The sequence below is a fragment of the Myotis daubentonii genome, chromosome 1 (assembly GCF_963259705.1).
Source record: "Myotis daubentonii chromosome 1, mMyoDau2.1, whole genome shotgun sequence".
Taxonomy (NCBI): Eukaryota; Metazoa; Chordata; class Mammalia; order Chiroptera; family Vespertilionidae; genus Myotis; species Myotis daubentonii.
The window spans coordinates 66827909-66848388 of record NC_081840.1 but is presented as its reverse complement, the minus strand read 5'-3'; the positions used below and the strand labels follow the sequence as shown (position 1 = coordinate 66848388).

The following is a 20480-nucleotide window of genomic DNA, read 5'->3' as shown; positions in this document are numbered from 1 at the left end:
TCCAAGATAACCCCTACCCCGAATTAACCATTATCATTCTCTTACTTTTCTTTATAATTTGACCATCTCTGTTTTTATCTCCAAACAGTATATTGCCGAGTTTTGCAAGTTCATGAACTTCATGTAAATAGAATTGTTCTGTATTTTCCCAAGGTTTGCTTTCTATATTTTTTTCAAGGTTTGCTTTTTCACTGAGCATTTTCATTGCTATAGTTTCCATCTTATGGATTGAGGGCTTATATCATAACTGGTGGCCCAACATTTGGAGTTTTGCAGTTTGAAGTCTGAGGCCGCTTCTAGAGCATGGCTCTCGTCCTTGGATTTGAAAACTGCCTGCAGAACGAAGTCTTTCCGTGCTGTTTGATTTCTGTTGATAAGTAACCCAAAAGCTTTTGTTCTACAAGTAGAACACTGACAAATGCCTAAACTTCGGTTACCCATTGTTCTTGTATCACAGCCCCACTTGCTGAGCCCTGAATCGGCCACTGTTGAAAGTCCAGTTGCCTCCACCAATTGAGAAATGATTTAAGTTTATGGTCTTGTTTCTCCTAAAACCCATCTCTTTGATGACCAGCTGCTAGCAGCTTATATCTTTTAAAAACTCTGTTCTCCTCCTCCCACCTCAGAGCGTGTCTTTGGTTTATACCTAGAGCTATGTTGTCTGATTTGCAAGTCACATAGGAATAAAACTCTCTTAATTTCTTCTGGAACTTTTGTTAACGGAATCAACCAAAAACATATTCCACTTTTGATGGACATAGAGCTGTTCCCAGTGTTTTGCTAGTTGCAGGCAGTGTTGCTATGAACATTCTGTGCATGGATTCCCATGGTGGTGTCAGTGAGCTCTCCTGAGGTTTTGTGAGAGGCCAGGCTGGTCACAGGGAATGCGTATCTTCAGTTTCACCAGATGGTGCCCAGTTCTTTTCCAACGTGCAAGTAATTGCAGTTTGCAGTCCCAACAGGCAGGAGTGTTCCCGTTTGTTAGATACCTTCACCAATACTTGATGTTCACTTATTTTTTTTGCAAATCATTAAAATAGTATGTCATTGTGGTTTAAAGTGTAGCTTAATTTGCATTCCTTGGGTTTCTAATGATATTGAACATCATGCTATATGTTTATTGGCCATTCCCATTCCCTCTTGAAAAGTGCCTAGTCATTTGCCCAATGTTTCTTCTATTGATTTATCTTATTCTCATTGATTTGTAGTTCTTTATATGTCCCGGGCAGTCATCCTTTGACAATTTAACAAACCCTTTGTTAAGCATGAATATGTCTGTCTTATCTCTCTAGCTAGATTATTAATCCTGGGGGATAGTGGAGAGTACAGAAAATAAATTAGACCAATGAGAATCCTGGAGAATTATAACTCCCCATTTCCCGTACAGCTCTTCTCACATTTACGAGCCCTTCAGTAAAGTCAGGGGTTTTCAATCGCTGGCCTGGAAGGTTACAGGCTGTTCTGTTTGCTTTTTGTTGTTAATCCTCACGGTAGGATATCTTTTCCATTAAGGGAGTGAGGGAGGGGGAGAGACATCCACGTGAGAGACACAGGGACAGCCTGTCCCCCAATCGAACCGGCAACCCAGGTACCTGCCCTTGACGAGGAATCGAACCCACAACCCTTTGGTCAGCGGGGCCGACGCTCTAACCACTGAACCGCACCAGCCAGGTACGTTTTGCTTTATTTATTTTCAAAGAACCAATCACAAGAAGACAAAGAATGCTGAGTTGTCAGATTTTGCTACACCCAGATGAGGGCGTGCACGCACGGAGTGAACTCGCGGCCCTCTCCTTGGTGACTGGTGCGGGGAAGTGGTTTCCTTTGTCCCAGGTGTTGCCTTGTGATCTCTGCTTGCGCCAGTCTCTCTGGCTTCGCAGAAATCTCTCCGAACTGAAGGCCAAATTCTGTTGGTTCAAGTCCCTCCAGGCCTGGCACGTAGCCAAGCGCTCAGTTCCTTTACAGATTACCTACAGCGCCCAGAAATGCAAGGTCCAGCCACAGTGCTAGGAATTAGGGCGGCGGAAACGCGCGCACCCCAGGTGGTGCTTCACTGTAGCCACAAGCCTCCTCCCCCTGAATTTCCTCCGCTGAAGACTCCGGGGGACGTGTCCTGCGGATGGGAAGTGAGAGGCGCCCCTGGGTGCAGCGGCCGGGGCTTGGGAGGCCTCAGCGGGTGGCCGTGTGCTCCCTGCTTGGCTTCGCGGGACGGAGAGGAGGCCAGCAGGACTTTGGAACCTTCCTGGCGGTGTTGCAGTCAGAGGGCGCAAGGTCAACGCTTGGCGCCTCCAGGCAGCGGGTGCCCGAGCGGCCCCCACAGCCCCGGGGTAGGGGTGGGCCCTGAATCGCCGGGTGCCGGGGCCGTCACGGGCGCCCGCTCCTGATTGGCCGCCGCCACGGTCACGGGCCGGGCGCTCCGAGATTGGCAGAGCCAGAGGCCGGAGCCGGAGTCCGGACCCGGGGCGACCGATCGCAGTCCCGGAGCCGAGGGGCTGGCGTGGACACCAAATCCCAAGCCCACGCTGGGAGTCTGGCCGGGAAGCGCGCACCATGCCCTACGTGCTCATCAGCACCCAGATCCGCATGGTGAGTACCCGCCTGGCCAGTGGCGTGGCGGCCGCCGGGCCTCGGGGACTGCGGCCGCACTTGGGCGCCTCCCTCTTGGGCAGCGCCTGCGGTGCAGGGCCGGAAAGTGTCCGGACACACCCCCTCGGGCCTCGGGGAGGGAGGGGTGCAGGGCCGGAAAGTGTCCGGACACACCCCCTCGGGCCTCGGGGAGGGAGGGGTGCAGGGCCGGAAAGTGTCCGGACACACCCCCTCGGGCCTCGGGGAGGGAGGCTGGGGATCCGACTCTGCCCAGATCGCGGAACTCGTAGCTCTGGCCGTCCTGGCGTCCCCGGGGTGCGAAGGAGGCCAGGTGCGTGCGTCCCCGCGACCCAGCGAGCATGGGCTTTGCGGCTGCTCCCACCTGTCCACGGGAAACCCTGGCCTCACACGTGCAACACCCACTGCCCTACACGGAGCCGCTCCGCAGGTTGTTGGGGTGCGGGAGGTAGTAACCTGAGGAAGAGCGGTTTGGAAAAGGACGTGCTAAGATGCTGAAACACCTATGCCCAGTGCCTGACCCACCCACGGCCGCTAGCTGCACCCTTAAGCACTTCCAGAAAGAGTTGTCCCTAAGGCCTTAGGGAAGGAAAAGAAAAAAACAAAACTCTTCCTGCTCAAGAAGGAAGAGGCGCCCTAGCCAGTGGGCCTGTGGACTGAAGGGTCCTGGGTTCATTCGGGTCAAGGGCACATACCTCTTTGCAGGCTCCTCCCCAGCCCCAGCCCTGGCCTGGGCGTGTGCAGGAGGCAACCAATCCATGTGTTTCTCTCATATCGGTATTTCTGTCTTTCCCTCTCTCTTCCACTCTCTCTAAAAATCAATGGAGAAATATCCTCCGGTGAGGATAAGAAAACAAACAAAAAAACAAAAAGAAGAAAGGGGAGAACACCATTCAGGAGTCAAAAGTCACCCTCCTCCAGGCGCAGTTTCCTGCCTAAGAAGGTGCTGGCTGCCGGGGGAGGGGGGGGGCCCTTTGTAGCTTCGGAATATGACTGGGTCCTGGGCTGGGCAGGATGCCCCCAGGGAGGTGCCCGTCGGGTAAGCAGCTCCCTGGTGTGAGGGAAACTGGCGGCCACCACAGGACGAGGACGGGTCCTGGCCGTGCCCTGGGCAGTGGTCCGAGAACCAGTCACTGGCGCAGTTGTTAAATGTGGGCTCTGGGCCCCTTCCCAGACCTCTCAGCACACTCATGGGGATTCAGTGCTCTTCAGGTGACTTTTAAAAATAGGTCAGCTTTATTGCTATATAATACACAAGCCACAGAATTCACCAATTTAATGTGTACAATTCAACACTGGGTTTTTTTAGCATATTCAAAACCATCATCCTAATCAATTTTAGAACATTCCCATCACCTTAGCAGTCACTTCTCATCACCGCCCGCCCCCAGGCCCCCAGCCCCAGGTAACCACTAATCCACTCTCTGTCCTAATATGTGGTCACGTATCTGGCGTCTTTCACTTACGTAAGGTTTTCCAGGTTCACCTACATTGCAGTATGCATGTGCTCATTCCTTTTTATTGCAAATAAGATCCCATCATATGGATATGCCACATTTCATCTACCCATCAGCAGGCGAAAAACATTTAGGCTGTTTCCACTTCTGACAATTATGAATAATACTGCTACCGACATTGCCGTTCAAGATTTTATGTGGACAGGCTTTCATTTCTCTGCTCTCCAGCTGACTGTGACACACACCAAACACGGTGGTGGGTGGTGCCAGGCACGTAGGTGCCAGCTCAGACACTGCCCAGCTCCTCTTGGAGGTGAGAGAAGCCTCACACTGTCTGGCTTCACCTTTTCCAGAGTGTTCTCAGCCCTCAGGGCGCTCACCAACCCTCCAACCTTTATCTAAGCTGGCTCAGGACCAGCAGGCAGGGAGGAAGGAGCGGCAAGACCGGCTACCTCCACCTGGCAGCCAGCCAAGCATCACTGTGGCTTACCTTGCAGGAGGTGGGTCCCACCATGGTGGGCGACGAGTACTCCGATCCAGAGCTGATGGAGCATTTGGGGGCCTCAAAAAGAGGCGTCCTGGGGAACAACTTGTAAGTAGCTGCATTCGTATCTTTTCCCCTGGACCCGTCCGTCCCCGTCACACACCACTAAGACGAGGGACAATGCCACTGCCCAACCTCAGACCTCCTGCCTGCCTCCTGGGCGCTGTCCTCTTACAGGGCCAGTCCGCCTGCAGCCTCACAGCCCCCCAGGCTTGCTCTGAGGCTCTCCCACTGCCCTCCCTTCATAAGGGAGCTCACAAAGTCAAGTCCCGGGACAAAGTCCCAGGACGGAGTCCAGTCCTAGAGATAGGACTATGGACGTAAACTATTCCTTGCTCTGCCCCTATCTCCAAGCTGGACCTTACGTGGCAAAGACAGGCGCAGAGAAAAGGTTTCTGTCTTGAAGAGCTGGCTGGTTAACAAAGCTAAGCCCTAAAGCAGGGAGTGGGCAGCCTGGGCCCTACTTGCAGCTCTGCCAGCAGCCTGCGTACTCGGCCACCTCTTTTCTTCACACTAGTTCTGAGCTTGAACACTGAGTGCTGCTTCCTTTTCTGCCCCTCCCCATTCATGCCCCACAGGCAGGGAGAACCTGCGTCACAGGCGGGACTCCGTAGAAGGGTCCCCAGAATGAGCCCCATTCAAAGGGGGCCGCAAAGAGGAGGCGAGCTGGTGTCAGCCCCTTGGGTCAGGGTGGGAGGGTGGAAGCCAACGCCATCCATTTGCCTTTGGTATGGAGATGGCCAGCTTGGCGCTCATGCCCTTTACCTATGTGATGGCCTTTTAGAATCAATTCACCCTGAAAGAAGGAAAAGCGCATTCTCTGTGCTAGGAAGAGGCGCCCAGAGTCAGGAACTATTGGGGGTCAAGCCATGGCCCCAGGACTGTAGGACAGGCTAGGCAGGAGGAGGGGCAGAGGCTAGGTGAGGACCCTGGGGAGCAGCCATTCTTCCTGAACAGTGCAGCAGCCTAGGGCACATGGGGCTGTCGGCCCCATCTTATGACATTGGGAAAGCCACTTAAGCCCTCTGTTTTCTCATTTACAAAATGGAAACAATAATGGTGCCTTCCTCAGGTTGTTGGGAGGAATAAAGGAGCTAATGGTCGCAGGGGAGGGTCAGGGAACGTGCACCTAGCCGGGCACCTGGAAGACACCAGCCAGTGTCAGTCACTGTCACGAGCATTCCCGACCAGGTGTGGCCTTCAGCAGGTACTAGCTTTGTAGGGGACGCCGGCACGGTGGCCCCCTCACGCGGCCCCTCTCCATCTGTTTGCAGCTACGAGTACTACGTCAGTGACCCTCCTCGAATAGTCCTGGACAAGCTGGAACGCAGGGGCTTCCGTGTGCTGAGCATGACAGGGGTGGGCCAGACGCTGGTGTGGTGCCTGCACAAGGAGTGACCCTCACTGTGAGGCGTGGACAGGGCACCCCTTCTCTGAGTGGTTGCCTATGGGTCCCGATCCCAAGCCCCGCCTCACTCACTGCCCTGCCCCTCTTCCCAAACTGTCATTTCCCTTGGACCAGCACCTCTGGGCAGTGAATGGCCTCTGAAACCTGCTCCCAGCTGCCCCTCCACCTTCCAGCTGGTGAGGGTTCTGGAGGAGTCCATGCTCATGGGCAGGCTGAGGGGCTGGCAAGAGCCAGGCTAAGCCAATAAAGGGCCGTGATGATTGGTTGATTCTAAGCTCCGTGCGTGCAGGGACTCTCAGCAAGTGGAGCACCTCCCTGGGGTCTGTCCACTGCCGGGGGGAGAGCCAGCCTGGGCGGAGCCTCTGAGGCAGAGCCCAGGACCCAGGCCACACTGGACAGGCCAGCTTCCTACGCCTATATATGCAACAGAGGTAGACTTAAAAAAAAAAGTTTATTAGTGCAAGGGGCCGGGGGTGGTGGGCTGGATGCTACGTCAGCTGCCCCACCTTGTCCTCCTGCTGCATCTGGGCGATCAGCTGCTGCCGCTCAGCTGCTTGGCGCAGGCGCATCATGACGAGGCTTTCGTAGTCCCTCTCCGACACCACTGAGCCCTGGGGACAGAGGAGGGAGAAGGAGGGCAGGGCCTGGGCAGAGCTAGTCAAGAGTCGAGAAGAACGGTGCCCAGAAGGACCGGGGAGGACCTGCAAGCCCAGTTCATCAAGTTCCTTCGGAGCAAGCAGACCATGGGCTCCAGACCAGCTTCTCAACCATCCCAGCCAGTGCCTCCCCTCCCTCTCCAGTCAGCGCCGGACCAGCTTCTCAACCATCCCAGCCAGTGCCTCCCCTCCCTCTCCAGTCAGCGCCGGTTCAGCTTCTCAACCATCCCAGCCAGTGCCTCCCCTCCCTCTCCAGTCAGCGCCGGTTCAGCTCTCCCTTCGTGTCCTCAGCCTCTGCCCCAGCTTCTGCTCCTCACAGGTTTCCAGGGAAGGGGAGTTGTCAGAGGTTTAGAAACCCGCTCTGCTCTGCCAGGTGGAGGCGGGAGCACTGCGCCCTCCCAGCTGTCCATCTGCCTGTGGACCGGCTCCTGCTGAGGTCACAGGAGAAGGAAGCCCTGCCCCAGACACAGCCTCAGCCAACCTCAGCCTGAGAGAGAAACAAGCACGAAGCTGGCCTGCCTCCTAAAATCGCACACCAGGGCTGCCGCAGGGTCGGGCCTGCAGCTCTTTCCTGTGTGATCTTGCCAGCGGAGCGCGGGGGGGGGGGGGGGGGGGGGGTGGTGAAAGACTGCTATATTTTAACAATCAAAGGATAATAAACAACCAGCTCAATGGGCCAGGCTGTGGGTGGAGAGGCGGCTCCAGTGCCATGAGCAGAGCTGCCAGCCCCAGCCCTGACAAGGTCTGCAGCGGGAATCAGATCACTTCCTCCTTCGGGGCAGCTGAACTGCATGAAGTGTGAGGCCCACCTGAGTTGGCACAGAAGCAAGGCCAGGGGGCTACGCAGCAGGCAACGGCGCCCTGTTCTGTGGTATGCCAACCTGCTGCACATGGAGTAAGTCAGGAGGCGAGTTTGGTGGTCAGTGACCAGGGAATAAGAAGGAAGTGGCTGGGGTTAAGATGCCAGACCCTGGCCAACGGGTTCGTAGTGGGTGTGGGGGGAGGGGGGTACGGAACAAGGAAGTGTTATTCAGCCCAGATCCCCCTGCTCCTCCCCAGCCCCACGCCTCTCTGCCCCTCCCCTGGGCTGCAGAAGCTCTGAGCAGAGTTGCCCTCCCAGCCAGGCCCACTTATCTCGGCTTGGCCAGAGCTCTGCTGACAATCCAGGGCAGTCTCATGTGACCCAGCCCCGCCACAGAGGAGGGGCCTCAGGTGAGGCCCAGGCAGCCCAGGAAGGTGGAAGGCAGAGGACCTGCCCCTCAGCTGCTCTCTCCTGCCCTGAGGCCGTTTGGTAAACCGAGGAAGGATGAGGAAATAGAGCAGCTAGACTGGGTGTCAGGCCAAAGGGAGGGCAATTCTCCCCTCCCTAAGGAAGTACTGTTCTGCTGAGAAAACTCGTCACCCTGGCATGCCCCGAGCCCAGCCCTGGAAGCAGCCAGCCCTTTATTGGCATGGGGCTGCTCCCTGCTAACACACCCTCTGCCGCCTTCCCCCATACCTGTGGGCTCTAATGAGGGCCTGTCGGCAGGCTCTGGGCTGAGTCACCCACACTAGCAACAGGTCTCTTCTTCCTCCACAATCGCTCCCCACGCCTGCATTCAGTTAACCAGCACCTCCCTGGGCGCCTCTCCCCCAGACACACTGGGGGCCGGGGAGCTACGCCTGCTGCGAGGCCCAGGGTGGTGGGGAAAGGAGACGGTGTGCTGACACACAAGGCAGGGCTGCCCGCAGACAAGTCCCCAGAGGAATCTTTGGCTCCCCAGTGGCCCTGGGGTGTTGGCCACGGCTGCCTCAGCTCCTGCATGCGGATGCTGCAATTACCTGAGCATGAAACCCAGCTTCCCACCTGCCTGAGTCAGCTGAGAACAACACACCTCCACGCCACCCCGCCACCCCAGCGCAGCCAGCAGGGCACGCATCCGAGTCGGGGAGCCACGGGGGACAGAGGCAGGGCCACGGCCAGAGGGGGAGCTGGGGCCGAGGCCGCTCCTGCCACCTGAGAAGATTGATCCCTCACCCCCCGGTGCTCCTCTCACTCCGCTCCAGTAAGTGCTGCTTCTTCCTCTTGGGGTTTTTCCACTGCCCTATCAAGTAGCCGGCCACTCCCGTGCCTCTGGGAAACTCCGTGCCAGCAGCGCTCGGCCTCTGCTGGCCTCTTCCCGGGCCGTCGTCTCACCCGCAGGTGCTGGCCTGAGGTCCGTGCTGAGCAGAAAGCTGGAGGCCTCTGCGAGGAGCCCACGTGGGCTGTCTCCCGTTTCTTGTTCGCTGCTCCGGCAGACCAAGCGGCCCCTCGCCGCTGCGGAACTGGACTTGTAGGTGCGCTGGCTCCCTGTCCCATGGAGACCTGGCGGAAAGGCTCCTTCCGCAACGTCTCCTTCCTCAAGCGGCTGAGCCTGAGGCGGCCTCGAGGACTCCGGAGACAGGGCAGTGTGCTGAGCCAGGCCAGCACGGCTGGCGGGGACCATGAGGAGTACAGCAACAGAGAGGTCGTCCGGGAGCTTCGAGGGAGGCCGGATGGCCGGCGCCTGCCACTGTGGGGGGACGAGCAGCCCCGGACCACCCTTCTGGCCCCACCCAAGCCCCCTCGCCTCTACCGAGAGAGCTCCAGCTGCCCCAACATCCTGGAGCCGTCACCTGCCTACACTGCTGCCTACTCGGCTACCCTGCCCTCGGCGCTCTCCCTGGCGGACGCCCTCCACGAGTACTCCGAGGAGGACCTCGTGGACACGCCCCCCTTCCCGCAGACACCTGCTCCGGACCTTAATGACCCCTTCTTCTCCTTCAAAGTGGACCTGGGGATTTCACTTCTTGAGGAAGTTCTACAGATGCTGAGGGAGCAATTTCCCAGTGAGCCCGGCTTCTGAATGGGGTGAGGGCGGGCAGAGCTGTGGTAACTGGAAGAGACGAAAGCCTGGGGACCCAGGACAGGAAGGTAGAGTTGTGGATTAAGAAAAAGGTGCGGGTGGGAATCCAGGGCCCTGCCTGCCCTCTGGGTCCTTAACAGTCCTCCAGGTCCCCCGAGGGGAGGGACAGAGGTGTGGAGACAAGCCGGAAATGTGAGGGGCACTCGCTGTCAAGAGCTCTGAAGGCAGCAGCGAGGCTGGGAAAGGGGCCACACGGGCAACTCCAGGGACCAGGCAGAGGCCAGCAGAGGGGGTGGGTGGCACAAGGGGCAAGTCAGGGAGTGGAGGACACACAGACTGGACCCCGCTGAAGCTACTCTCCACAGCGAGAGGTTACAGGACAGGTCTAGGCAAAAGTGGTCCAAATCAGACCTAAGGGGAGAGTGGGAAGACTGAGGGAGGAGGGATGGGACAGGCTTGACTCTGTCCAGTGTAGCAGCCACTAGCTGCACGTGGCTGTTTACATTTAAGTAATTGAAACGAAGTAAAATTAAAAATTTAGTTCCTCAGCTGCACTAGCTGCATTTCAAATGCTCAATCGCCACACATGACCAACGGCTGCCACACTGGACAGTGGAGGGTGAACTTTATTAACATCACTGGGGAAAGGCCGACTGGGCAGTTAATAGGACCACAGTGCCCCTAGACCGAGGCCTTGAGCAGCAGTGGCATGGGGGAGGGGAGCACAGGGGCCTGCACGGGAAGGGAGGGGCTGGCAGAGGAGAAGGGGGAGGCTCGGAGACACACACATCGTTAGGAGAGGGGGCATGAGAGGCTCCAGCTGCCAACACAGCTGCCTGGAGCAGCCCCTGGGGCCTGAGGAAGGTGGGTCCAGGGACTGCCAGCTGAAGGCACAGACACAGCTTGAGGGCGATGTGGGTAGCTCCCCGAACTATTGCTGATGGGAGCCCTTGGGAAATGCAGCAACAACAGTGGCAGATTTCCCTTCATCCTTCCCCCAACAGGAGGACCAAACCAGGGGACGGACAGGGAACCCATGGCTGTCGCCATGAAGAGGCACAGCTAGTCTCCAGAATCCTCCACCAGGACCGGAGCTCTGCCTAAGCCCTCACCCATGGGGCCTGCCACCCGGGCCAAGCCCCTGCTTACGGCCACATGCTGTGCTATTGCTCCACACTGTGGCTTGGCCAGAAGACTTGAAACTGGAGCTCAGGTTGGCTGGGCCATGTGGTTCTGAGATTCCAGGCGTGAAGAGAGAGGGAAGCTCGACACACACTGCTTCCACCACCCAAACTGTGGCCTCCATCTCCCTTCCTCCTGTGGACGTGGCCAGAGGAGGCTCCTCCCCGGATGCAGGAGACAGTAAATAAAGTTCTATATCACAGCCTGTGCAATGTCATCTGGGGCTGTGGAATGCTGGGACTTCACGGTGAGGGAACGCGCTCTCTAAAGGAGGGTCTTACGTTGGACAGTTCCTTTTTCTCCTCAGTCCATGGTCTGGGACACCTCCCAGAGCTCCGGTTCTCACGGCCAGGTGGGGGGCAAGCAGGAAAGCAGGGGTGGAGTGACAGCCCAGAGGCCTTGCTGACCCACCGAGGGGCATGCTCCCCTCACAGGGACTATGACATCAGTCTGAGGCTCCCACACAGACCACAGGCCATTCCAGAGAAGGGAGAGCTCTTGGCCTAAAAGCTCTCTGTCCCCACAAAGCGAGGGCGCACGCGCGCGTGTGTGTGTGTGCGTGTGTGTGTGTGTGTGTGTGCGTGCGTGTTATGCGTGAGTGTGCGTGTGCTCCTAAACAGAGGCCTTCATGGAGCAGTGAGGACCAGCAGCTAGTGTGGAGAACACACCAGCTGAAGCCTGCTTCCTCATGAGCCGACCAGGCAGCGGGCGCCCAGTGTCAGCGGGGCCGCTAGTGCTATTTCTGAGGAGGAGATAGCACCCCTTAACAGCAGGTCCTGCCTGGGGCAGCTGCAGACACACCTGGAGAAGGAGGTGGGGACGGAAGTGGAAGCAGCTGCCCTCGTCCTCTACCCCTTCCTCGCAGCACCGGGTTGTCCAAGAGCCAAACGCTTCACATCAAACCAGGCAGCCTGCGGGCCCGGGAAACCCTCTGGGTGACGATGGTCTGTCTCCAGGAGGAGCCCGGGGTGTGGCGGGAAAACAAGGTCTAAGAATCTTTGTAGGGTGGCCGCTGGCACCCAGAGAGGAAAAGGGGTCAGCACGAAATCAGTCCCCCTGCTCTGGTTGGCGGACCTGCCCATCTCACTCCATCAGGATGAGCTGCATTTGCGAGCAAAGAGCCCTGAGAAGAGCCCAAACAGGAAAGATTCTCCAAACCCTGGGCAGGCCCCTGTGTGAGGCCTGGCTCCTTACCTGTGACAGTCCTGGGTGGCTGGGGCCGTCCTTGCCCTGGGGCCGTCCCTCCAACCAGGAAATCTTCAGAGGATTATCAACCAGGCCCACTTCATTCTGGACAGCCAGCTCCTGCAAAACACAGCCTCCAGTTAGTCCTATCACTCCGAAAATCAGCTATGCTGTGGCTCTCTCTATCCCCACAGAAAGTACCAGAACCAGCAAACTCACCCTCCAAGCAAGACTGAGCAATCTTCCCATGATGGTGTACCAAGTGGGGTAGCTGGAGAACGGGGGAAAGGCAGGGTGTGGCCCCAAAATGGAGACGCGCCAGTTCCCGTGGCAGAGTGGAGGGGTGGAGCCAGCAGCAGGAAATGCCGCTGGTCCACGCTGTCCCTTACCCCAGAGCATTCTCCCGCCCATCCCTTCCTTCACTGTGCCTGTCCTGCTCCCGGATTCCAGAGTCAGGAGTCAAGCACCTGGGGGTTGGGGGGAGGGGGGCGGGGGGAAGGGCCTTGGCTGTGAGCTGACCCAGAGATTTCCTGGGAGTGTGGATACCTAACCACAGGGTTCCCCCAGGATTGAGTCCCTCCCTGGAATGGCAGGGCCTCACGCAGCACTCACCGCAGCCTTGATGGTCGCAAACTCCACCACGGCGGTGCCTGCCTTCTTGCTGGACAGTACCAGGTTGAGCACCTCTCCGTACTGTGGGGACAGGAAGGCCCAGCTCAGGCAGAGGCAAGCCTGGCTGCCTGGGGGCCCCGGGCGTGTTCTGCTGGAGACAGCGTCTTGTTCCCAGGTTCCCAGAGGGGAGAGCAGAGACAGAAGGAAAGGATTTTCCCAGGAATACAGGAGAGAAAGGACAGTTGGACAAAGGCTGGGACGTGGACTGGCGGAGTGGCAAAGCTGCCTCGATGACTGAAGATGAAGGGGGCAAGGCTTTTGTGCCAGATGCCCACCTCCTCTCTCCCCACACACTCAGCCAAGCCCTCTGCTTCCAGGATGACGGGCAGGGAAGTGAGACAGGCTGGAGGGGAGAGGGGGGCTGTGGCCTGGAAGAAGCTAAGCTGCCCTACGGTCCATGACAGAGAAAGAGCAGGGAGGGCGGGTTAGGCATGGAGAGCCTGGCGTTTGGACGGATGATGGGAAAGAGGGAAGTCAGCAGGGCAGACCTTTTGAAGAAGCTGCAGGAGGACATCTCTGGAGTAGCCGCCTTTTGACCCGTCCTCTCTGCACTTCCATTTTAGCTGGAAAGACAGCAGCGGGCATCACCAGTGAATACCAGCCTTCGCCTGAACAACCCCAGACCCCACACCTGAGCTTTACAGTCTGAACAGACGCCCTCCACTAGCAATCTAGGGAGAACCCTCCCAAGTGTGTCCCCCTTGAGAACGGACAAGCAGGGCGGCCTGCTCCCTGCAGCCATGTCCCCAGCCTGTGGGAGGCTCTCCTCGAGGGCCTCTGGGGAGTGCTGCCTGCCACGGCCAGGGTGAAGAGCAGCCTCCATGCGAGCTCTACGGGCTGTCCTCCCCGGGCAGTGGGAGGGTGGAAGGCTGTGCAGAGTGGTGCTGGCTCCCCGAGATCCAGTGTCCCCACCAGAACCCTTGAGCCACAGAAAGTACCTGTTCTTGCTGAGAGGAGGCAGCGTGAGGTGACCCATGGATCCCCTCAGGGCTCACCTTTAGCTTGGGAGTTCCTTTGCCTTCAGGATTTTCTGCCTTTCCTAGGAAATTTGGGGAAAGTAGAAAGTAGAGTCTGAGGGAGAGAGTTCTCCCAAAGGAGATGCAGCCCAGGCCCAGAAGGACCTAGAAAAGGTCACTCTGACCAAGGGCAACAGCTGCCCCTGCTCGGGAGCCCCTGAAGCTACTACCCCAGGGGGGTCTCCCGCTGCCCGCTGAAGGGCACGGTGAGCACTCTGCCAGTGCAGGGCTGTGAACACCTGGGCGCAGGACGCAGGGGTACAGACCACACAGTTCTACTAAAACTAGAGCTTCTCTCCCGGTTACCTGCCCCAAAACAGAGCCAGCCCTACTGGGACTAAGGTATATCAGGCCAGGAGACCTAGGGCAGAGTGAAAAGCAAACAGGCCAGAGAACGGGTAGGAAGAAGGGACGGGGGCATGTGTCCATGTGGGGTGCCCCTGGGATGGCAGCAGGTGAAAGTCTCCACAGAGAGCTGCCTCAGAGCGGGAGGCGGGTGAGGACGATGGACTCTCACCTCTCAACCGCTGCTCCCGTTCCTGGCGTATCTGCTCCTGCATCAGCCTCTGCTGTTTTTCCAGCTGGCGGGAACCTTCTTCTCGCAGGCGTTCGATCTGCAGAGCAGGGGTTTGGGAGGTGACAATGCTGTGCAGATCCCATTCCAGGGTGGCTCCCTCTGTAAAGGCCCCTGGGAGTCCCACCTGTAAGCTGGGGCTCCGCAACCTGCAGGGGGGACAGGCTGCCCAGATCCCACAGAAGGGGGGAAGGGCATGACCTCCAGCCACCACACCCAGCTAGGTCGGCCTCCCCAACTCCTGCAGACGGCCTCAGGCCCTCAGGCCCAGTCTCACCTCCTGCTCTAGTGTCCTGGTGCTGCGGCTCTCCTCCTCCTCCTCGGCCTGGGCCTGGGCCTGAGCCTGCTGCTCCCGGGCCTCCAGGTCTAGACACAGGGTTGAATGACCCAATGGCTGGTCTAAGCAGTTTTTTCACGGCCTCAGCTCCCCCAGCCTCACACACTGTACGGAGGAAACCGTACAGTGACTGCCCCCACCCTCCATGCCCACGTGCTCCCAAGTTTATTTCCATTGAGAAAAAGTCACAGCCCAGAAGCACAGGCTCCAGATGAGTGGCCAGGGTCTGGAAGAGTGAAACCAGCTCATACTGACCGAGCTGGCCGTCTGACCAGTGACCAGGGCGTGGGCAGGTGCTCATGTTGGCCACCCAGGCCGTGTGCAGGGACGCCAGTGGGAGGAGCCGTTGGCCCTGTCCCTGTGGTTGGCACCACAGCCCGACTGTGCTCTTGCCTTGGCTTTGATGCATTTCCCGCCGAGGAGCTCAGGCTGTCACTGTCTCCTTCACCTCCCCCTCGACTCACATTTACCAAGCCTCACGCGACCGGCCACCGCAGCTCCCACAGGGGTGGCAGGTTCTGTGAGGACAACACCGGGCCACAGAGCCCTTCCCGCCTTCCGAGGGAAAACTGCCTGTGGCCCGTTCCAGGCGGACGGCTGTGACAGACTCTTCTCTCAGGCTCGGGACTCAGTGCTTTCTTTCCCGTGCACTTTACTTACCTTCCGTCTCCAGAATTTTTGTTTTTGATAGAGAGATGGATGTACTGGGATGGCATATGGACATATTACATATATGGGTATCAAATAGGCAAGAAGATGGAGGGAAAATCGAGTGAAGAATGTGTGGACCAATCTAATTGGGGTGATGAAATTGATTTACAGTCATAATCACACCATTTGGTAAATTTACTAAAAATCATTGAATTGTACACTGGAAATGGGTGGATATTATAGTATGAAAAATATACCTCAATAAAGCCGTTTAAAAAAAAATGCCTGGACCTCTTTGGATCCCTCTGAGGGGACTTCGCAGAGTGAAAGCTCTGTGCAGAAATGAGGCTGGGACGAGTAAAAACCCCCGATGGCAAGGTGAACAAGAACGGATCTACGCGGACTGCGGGTTTAAAGCAGAGCAACGGCCAGTTCTCATCTTTGTGGTGCCTTAGCTTCTTTGTCTACAAAAAATGGGTTCGGTAATACCCACCTCCTTTGAGCACTGTGACAGTTAAAAGAGACAAGAAGACGTCTGCCACGGTGCCTGGCTAAAGTGAATCTAGTCATTGCTGTTATTCTGAGTGTCCCTTAGATCCACCCGAGGACAGGGTCCTTCCCAGAGCTGGGCCAGGGGCTCAGAGTTGCCGGAACTGAATGAGCTCCAGGAAGAAAGGTGAGGTTGCTGCATGAACACGGCCCAGGGAAACTGCAGGCCACCCCGCACCGCCATCTCACCTACCAAGCTTCACTTTCTTCCTTCTCTCATCTAGTTTCTGGGTCCTCTCTGCTGCCTGCTTCTTGGCTTTCCTGATCTTGTCATACGCGGCCTGGCAGGAGAAAGGAACGCCGAGGAGCAGTCAGTCGGGGAACAAGCAGAGGGCCCAGCCACCTTCCCGGCCCCGCCGCCTCACCCCAGAGCCCTGGGGAGGGTCGCTAGGCTGGGGCAGCTGGGACTGTGCTCATGGCAGAGTACAGGGGACCGAGGCTGAAGTGCCACGGTGGCCTCTAACCAGGAAGACAATTCAGACAGAGGAGATGTCTTACCCTGGCTGCAGCGTCAGTCAGTACCTCCAAGGCCTGAGAAAGCTGGTGGAAGAGTTCAGCTAAACACAAAGATCAAACAACAGAGAGGAGAAAAATTAAATTAGACTTGGCGATGTTGTGCTCCCTCAGAAAAGCACCTTAAAGAAACCACAGGCTGGCAGGAAAGCTGACAGCAGATGACAGACCAGCAAGGAAGGGTGCGTACATCAGCAATGGACCTGACACCCCTAACACGGGAAGCCGGCTGTGTGCACCTGCATTCCACCGCACTCCCCAGAGCACAGGTGGGAGACACCCCATGCCCAGGGGGCCTTGCCTTCTTCCCACACCCAGGAGAGTCTCACCTGCTCTGGGATTATCCGGGTTTTTGTCTGGATGGCAGGAGAGGGCCTTCTGCCTATATGCCTTCTTCACCTGGAAGAGTCAGAAACATGACCATTCACTCTTTCTCACCCACGGCACAGGAAAACCTTGCTAAAGCGATAAGGGAAAGCCCTGTGAGAGAGGCTGCTGGCTCCCACACGGAGACAGTAACTCACAGCCACCGAGGAGATCTGCAGTGGAGGAGGCCAAGGCCGTGAGGGAGCCCAGGCCCCCCTGAAGCAGAGGGGCGGGGCTTCCTTCCCACCCAGCCCCCAATCCCATCCCTCCGGATGCCAAGGGCTCTGGCCAGGGCAGGTTCTCTGCAGCCCCCTGGAAACAGGCACTCTCCCACACCCGATGGGCATGAGAACTGGAACCTTTCTGGAGGGAGATTTTGCCATCAAAATTTAAAATATACTTTCCCTTTGACCCACTCCTAGGAATTTGGACTTGTAGAAGTATGCTAACATAAACATACAAGGATGCCCACTGCACCACTATTTATATTAGCCCCCAACTGGAACCAACCAAAACCTCCATCAACAAAGAGAGCCATTTAAAAAACTATGATAGGCCCTAACCGGTTTGGCTCAGTGGACAGAGCGTTGGCCTGTGGGCTGAAGGGTCCCGGGTTCGATTCTGGTCAAGGGCATGTACCTGGGTTGCGGGCACATCCCCAGTAGAGGGTGTGCAGGAGGCAGCTGATCGATGTTTCTCTCTCATCGATGTTTCTAACTCTCTATCCCTCTCCCTTCCTCTCTGTAAAAAAATCAATAAAATATATTAAATAAATAAATAAATAAAAAACTATGATAGATGGGAGCCTCTATGTGCTGACTAGAAAGATCTTCAAGCCCTTATCTCAAGGGGCGGGGGGGGGGGGGGTGGGGGTGGGGGGAGGGCAGAAGCCCTGGCCAGGTAGCTCTGTCAGTTGGAGCGTCATCCTGTACACCAGAAGGTTGTGGGTTTGATTCCAGTCAGGGCACATACCTGGGTTGTGAGTCTGATCCCTAGAGCAGGTGCACATGGGAGACAACCGATTGATGCTTCTCCCTCATATCAATGTTTCTCCCTCTCTCTCTCCCTTCCTCTCTTTCTGAAAATCAATGAGAATATGTCCTGCGATAAGGATTAACAAGAAAAAAAAAGATTCTGTAACTATATGTGGTAACAAATGTTAACTAGACTTACTGTGGTGACCATTTCATGATACTATATACAAATATCGAATCATTGTGCTGTATACCTGAAATACAATGTTATATGTCAATTATACTTCAATTTAAAAAAAGAAAGATCTTCAAGATAAGGTGTGTGAAAAAAAGGCTTAGAACAGTTATACAATATGATCACTTTGGGGTTTAAAATAAGCAATCAAAAAAATGAAATAAAAATAGTTCCAGATACTCTGGCATGTGCATAGCTTTTGTTTTCTTTTTTCCACAAAGCAATCATAAGAACCATAAGAGTTGTTTCCTTTGGAGAGAAGCTAAAGATGGAGAGGAAGGAAACATTTACACCTCATTTTATGCCATTCTGTAGTTCAAATTTTCAAACCTTAAACAAGTCTTATTTTACTATCATTTTTCATTGTCAACAGAGGTTATCTTGGTGGGGCGGTTAAGGCCCATTTTTAGTTTTTATCTCCGCATATCTCTGATTTGAAAAGAAGAAAAGTAGTATTTTTTCAACTTTTAGTAAAAGTAAACAGCTGACAAGGTTCTCTTTCATCTATTACTCACTCGGTTGTCTTAAGGGAAGGCAGAGCACGAAGTCCCAGATTCTGCCCTCTGCTTCCTGAGGGCTTGCCCACTTCTGCCTACATACCTTACCTGCTGCTAAACCTCCTGGAGGAGGAGCCTCTGGACCTAGAACTTCCACATCTCAGAGGGAACCAATAAATACTTCTACCCTAAGTGTGCTAAATGAGGACCTCCAGGCAAGTTGCCAGAGGCCCTAGGGGAGGGCCTGTAGACAGGTGCCTCATTCCACTCCCACACCTACTGCTAAGAAAGGCCTGCAGCTGCCTAGACCTCTGGGCTGTGCTGCCCCCTGGTGGGCCATTGCCAGCACCACACCTTCACCTGCCAGGGTAACCTGCCCATCTGATCTGGCTCTCCTGGCTGAGCAGGAGGCAGGAGGAACCACTCAGGACAGGTTGTGAGCAGCAAAGGTACAGACAAGCCTCCCTGCCCTCCCACCTTCCCAATTGCATTCTATGCTCACCTGGCCCACCTGTTCACCTCCCCACCCCAACAGAGGGCTTCACCATTAACCCCTAGAGTGCCGGGGAGCACGATCGCACTCCTGTCTTTCGCCAAAAGTGCTGGGAGCACCGAAACCGGTTTGGCTCAGTGGATAAAGCGTCGGCTTGCGGACTGAAAGGTCCCAGGTTCGATTCCGGTTAAGGGCATGTAACTGGGTTGCGGGCACATCCCCAGTAGGAGATTTGCAGGAGGCAGCTGATTGATGTTTCTCTCTCATCGATGTTTCTAGCTCTCTATCTCTCTCCCTTCCTCTCTGTAAAAAATCAATAAAATATATTTTTTAAAAAAAAACAAAACAAAAAAAATAAAGTGTCATTCCTATATGCAAAGATTTTGGGTTCAACCCCCAGTTAGGGCACATACAAGAATCAAGCAATGAATGCATAAGTGGAACAAACAATATTTCTCTTTCTCTCTCTCCCTTCCTGCCCGCCCACCCCCACCATCAACTAAAAAAAAGACTGAGCATTGTCCCATGCGTGCGCGCGTGCACACACACGTGTGCACACACACACAGAAATATAAGGGAATGGGAGGTGCTAGTTTTATATATAGTCTTACATTTGAAATGTCATCTTTATTCTTTAGCCCCTTATCTACCCCCCACCTTTAAAGATTTTTTAAAGTGATTCTGAGAGAGAGAGAGAGAGAGGAGAGAGAGAGAGAGAAACATCAATGAGAGAGTGAAACATCGATCGGGCTGCCTCCTGCACACCCCTACTAGGTACTGAGCCCACAACCCGAGCATGTGCCCTGACCAGGAATCAAACCAGCAACCTTTCGGTGCCTGGTATGACACCCAACTCATCCCACCCTCTGAGATAGGTGAGAGGAAGAGGCAGGGAGAAGGCGGTGTCTATCACCTTACACTGCCCTCAGAATGAACTCCCTTAGAACCAGGATTAGCAGGCGTGCCCTACTGATGTTGGGGATTTTTGTGGAAGATGGTTTATTTTGTGTCATGGGGCTCTTTTAAAGTGTTTTATGTTCTTTTATTTTGTAAATCTGAGAGAAACAGTAGAAAGGAGAGGGACAATAAGACCCAGTAAGAAAGCAAGATAAAAGAGCCATGAAGTGGGCTGGGTGGCAATACACTCTTTTTTTTTTTTTTAAAGAGAGCATTATTATTATTTTTTAAAATATATTTTATTGATTTCAGAGAGGAAGGGAGAGGGAGGGAGAGAGAGAAACATCAGTGATGAGAGAGAGTCATTGATCAGCTGCCTCCTCCATGCCCTCCACAGGGGATGGAGCCTGCAACCCGAGCATGTGCCCTGACGGGAAATCGAACCATGACCTCCTGGTTCACAGGTCAACACTCAACCACAGAGCCACACCCGCTGGGCTACTAAGAACTCTTTTTGAGAGCTTGTTTGGAGGTTCTAGCAGGGGAGCGCAGCTACTCATATACCCTTGACCGAAGACCGGTCCTCTCCTGGGGGGGGGGGGGGGGGGGGAGGAGAAGGGCGTCCTCTTCGACGGAGCGCGCAGCTTCGGGAGGGACGCACATGGATCGGTGAGGGAGGAGGGGGACACCCGCCTGGCCAGCCAGATCAGCCGAATCAACTCTGGCGATCAATGGGGTGACAGATGTCGCAGCCAGATCGCCCTCACATCCAAGAACTCTTTTTAAGTGTGCTTTGTTTACCCTCG

The 20480-nt window shown here is 55.6% G+C and overlaps 3 protein-coding genes across 6 annotated transcripts in view; 2 read left to right on the top strand and 1 right to left on the bottom strand.

Moving 5' to 3' along the window:
• The first annotated feature begins 2257 nt into the window (after nt 1-2257).
• On the top strand, nt 2258-6287 carry GCHFR (GTP cyclohydrolase I feedback regulator). The gene is made up of 3 exons (XM_059660384.1): nt 2258-2586; nt 4559-4653; nt 5880-6287. Exons 1-3 carry the CDS (start codon nt 2551-2553, stop codon nt 6001-6003), a joined length of 255 nt encoding a protein of 84 aa, XP_059516367.1. The 5' UTR covers nt 2258-2550; the 3' UTR covers nt 6004-6287.
• Nucleotides 6288-6445: 158 nt separating this feature from the next.
• The window catches only part of DNAJC17 (DnaJ heat shock protein family (Hsp40) member C17), a 42201-nt gene continuing 28166 nt past the window's right edge, over nt 6446-20480 (bottom strand). For 2 of the 4 annotated variants that reach the window (XM_059658154.1, XM_059658335.1), the window contains 10 exons: nt 16542-16611; nt 16198-16256; nt 15893-15980; nt 14440-14528; nt 14106-14202; nt 13511-13611; nt 13061-13135; nt 12513-12593; nt 11910-12020; nt 6446-6624 (listed from right to left, as the gene is read on the bottom strand). In XM_059658154.1, coding sequence (XP_059514137.1) covers nt 6502-6624; nt 11910-12020; nt 12513-12593; nt 13061-13135; nt 13511-13611; nt 14106-14202; nt 14440-14528; nt 15893-15980; nt 16198-16256; nt 16542-16611 — 894 coding nt within the window. In that variant the 3' untranslated portion in view covers nt 6446-6501. The remainder of the gene's footprint in view (nt 6625-11909; nt 12021-12512; nt 12594-13060; nt 13136-13510; nt 13612-14105; nt 14203-14439; nt 14529-15892; nt 15981-16197; nt 16257-16541; nt 16612-20480) is intronic. The other 2 variants (XM_059658247.1, XM_059658425.1) reach the window with 1 other exon arrangement.
• On the top strand, nt 7350-10915 carry C1H15orf62 (chromosome 1 C15orf62 homolog). Its single transcript, XM_059659724.1, has one exon. The coding sequence runs from the start codon at nt 9006-9008 to the stop codon at nt 9531-9533; it is 528 nt and encodes a 175-aa protein (XP_059515707.1). The 5' UTR covers nt 7350-9005; the 3' UTR covers nt 9534-10915.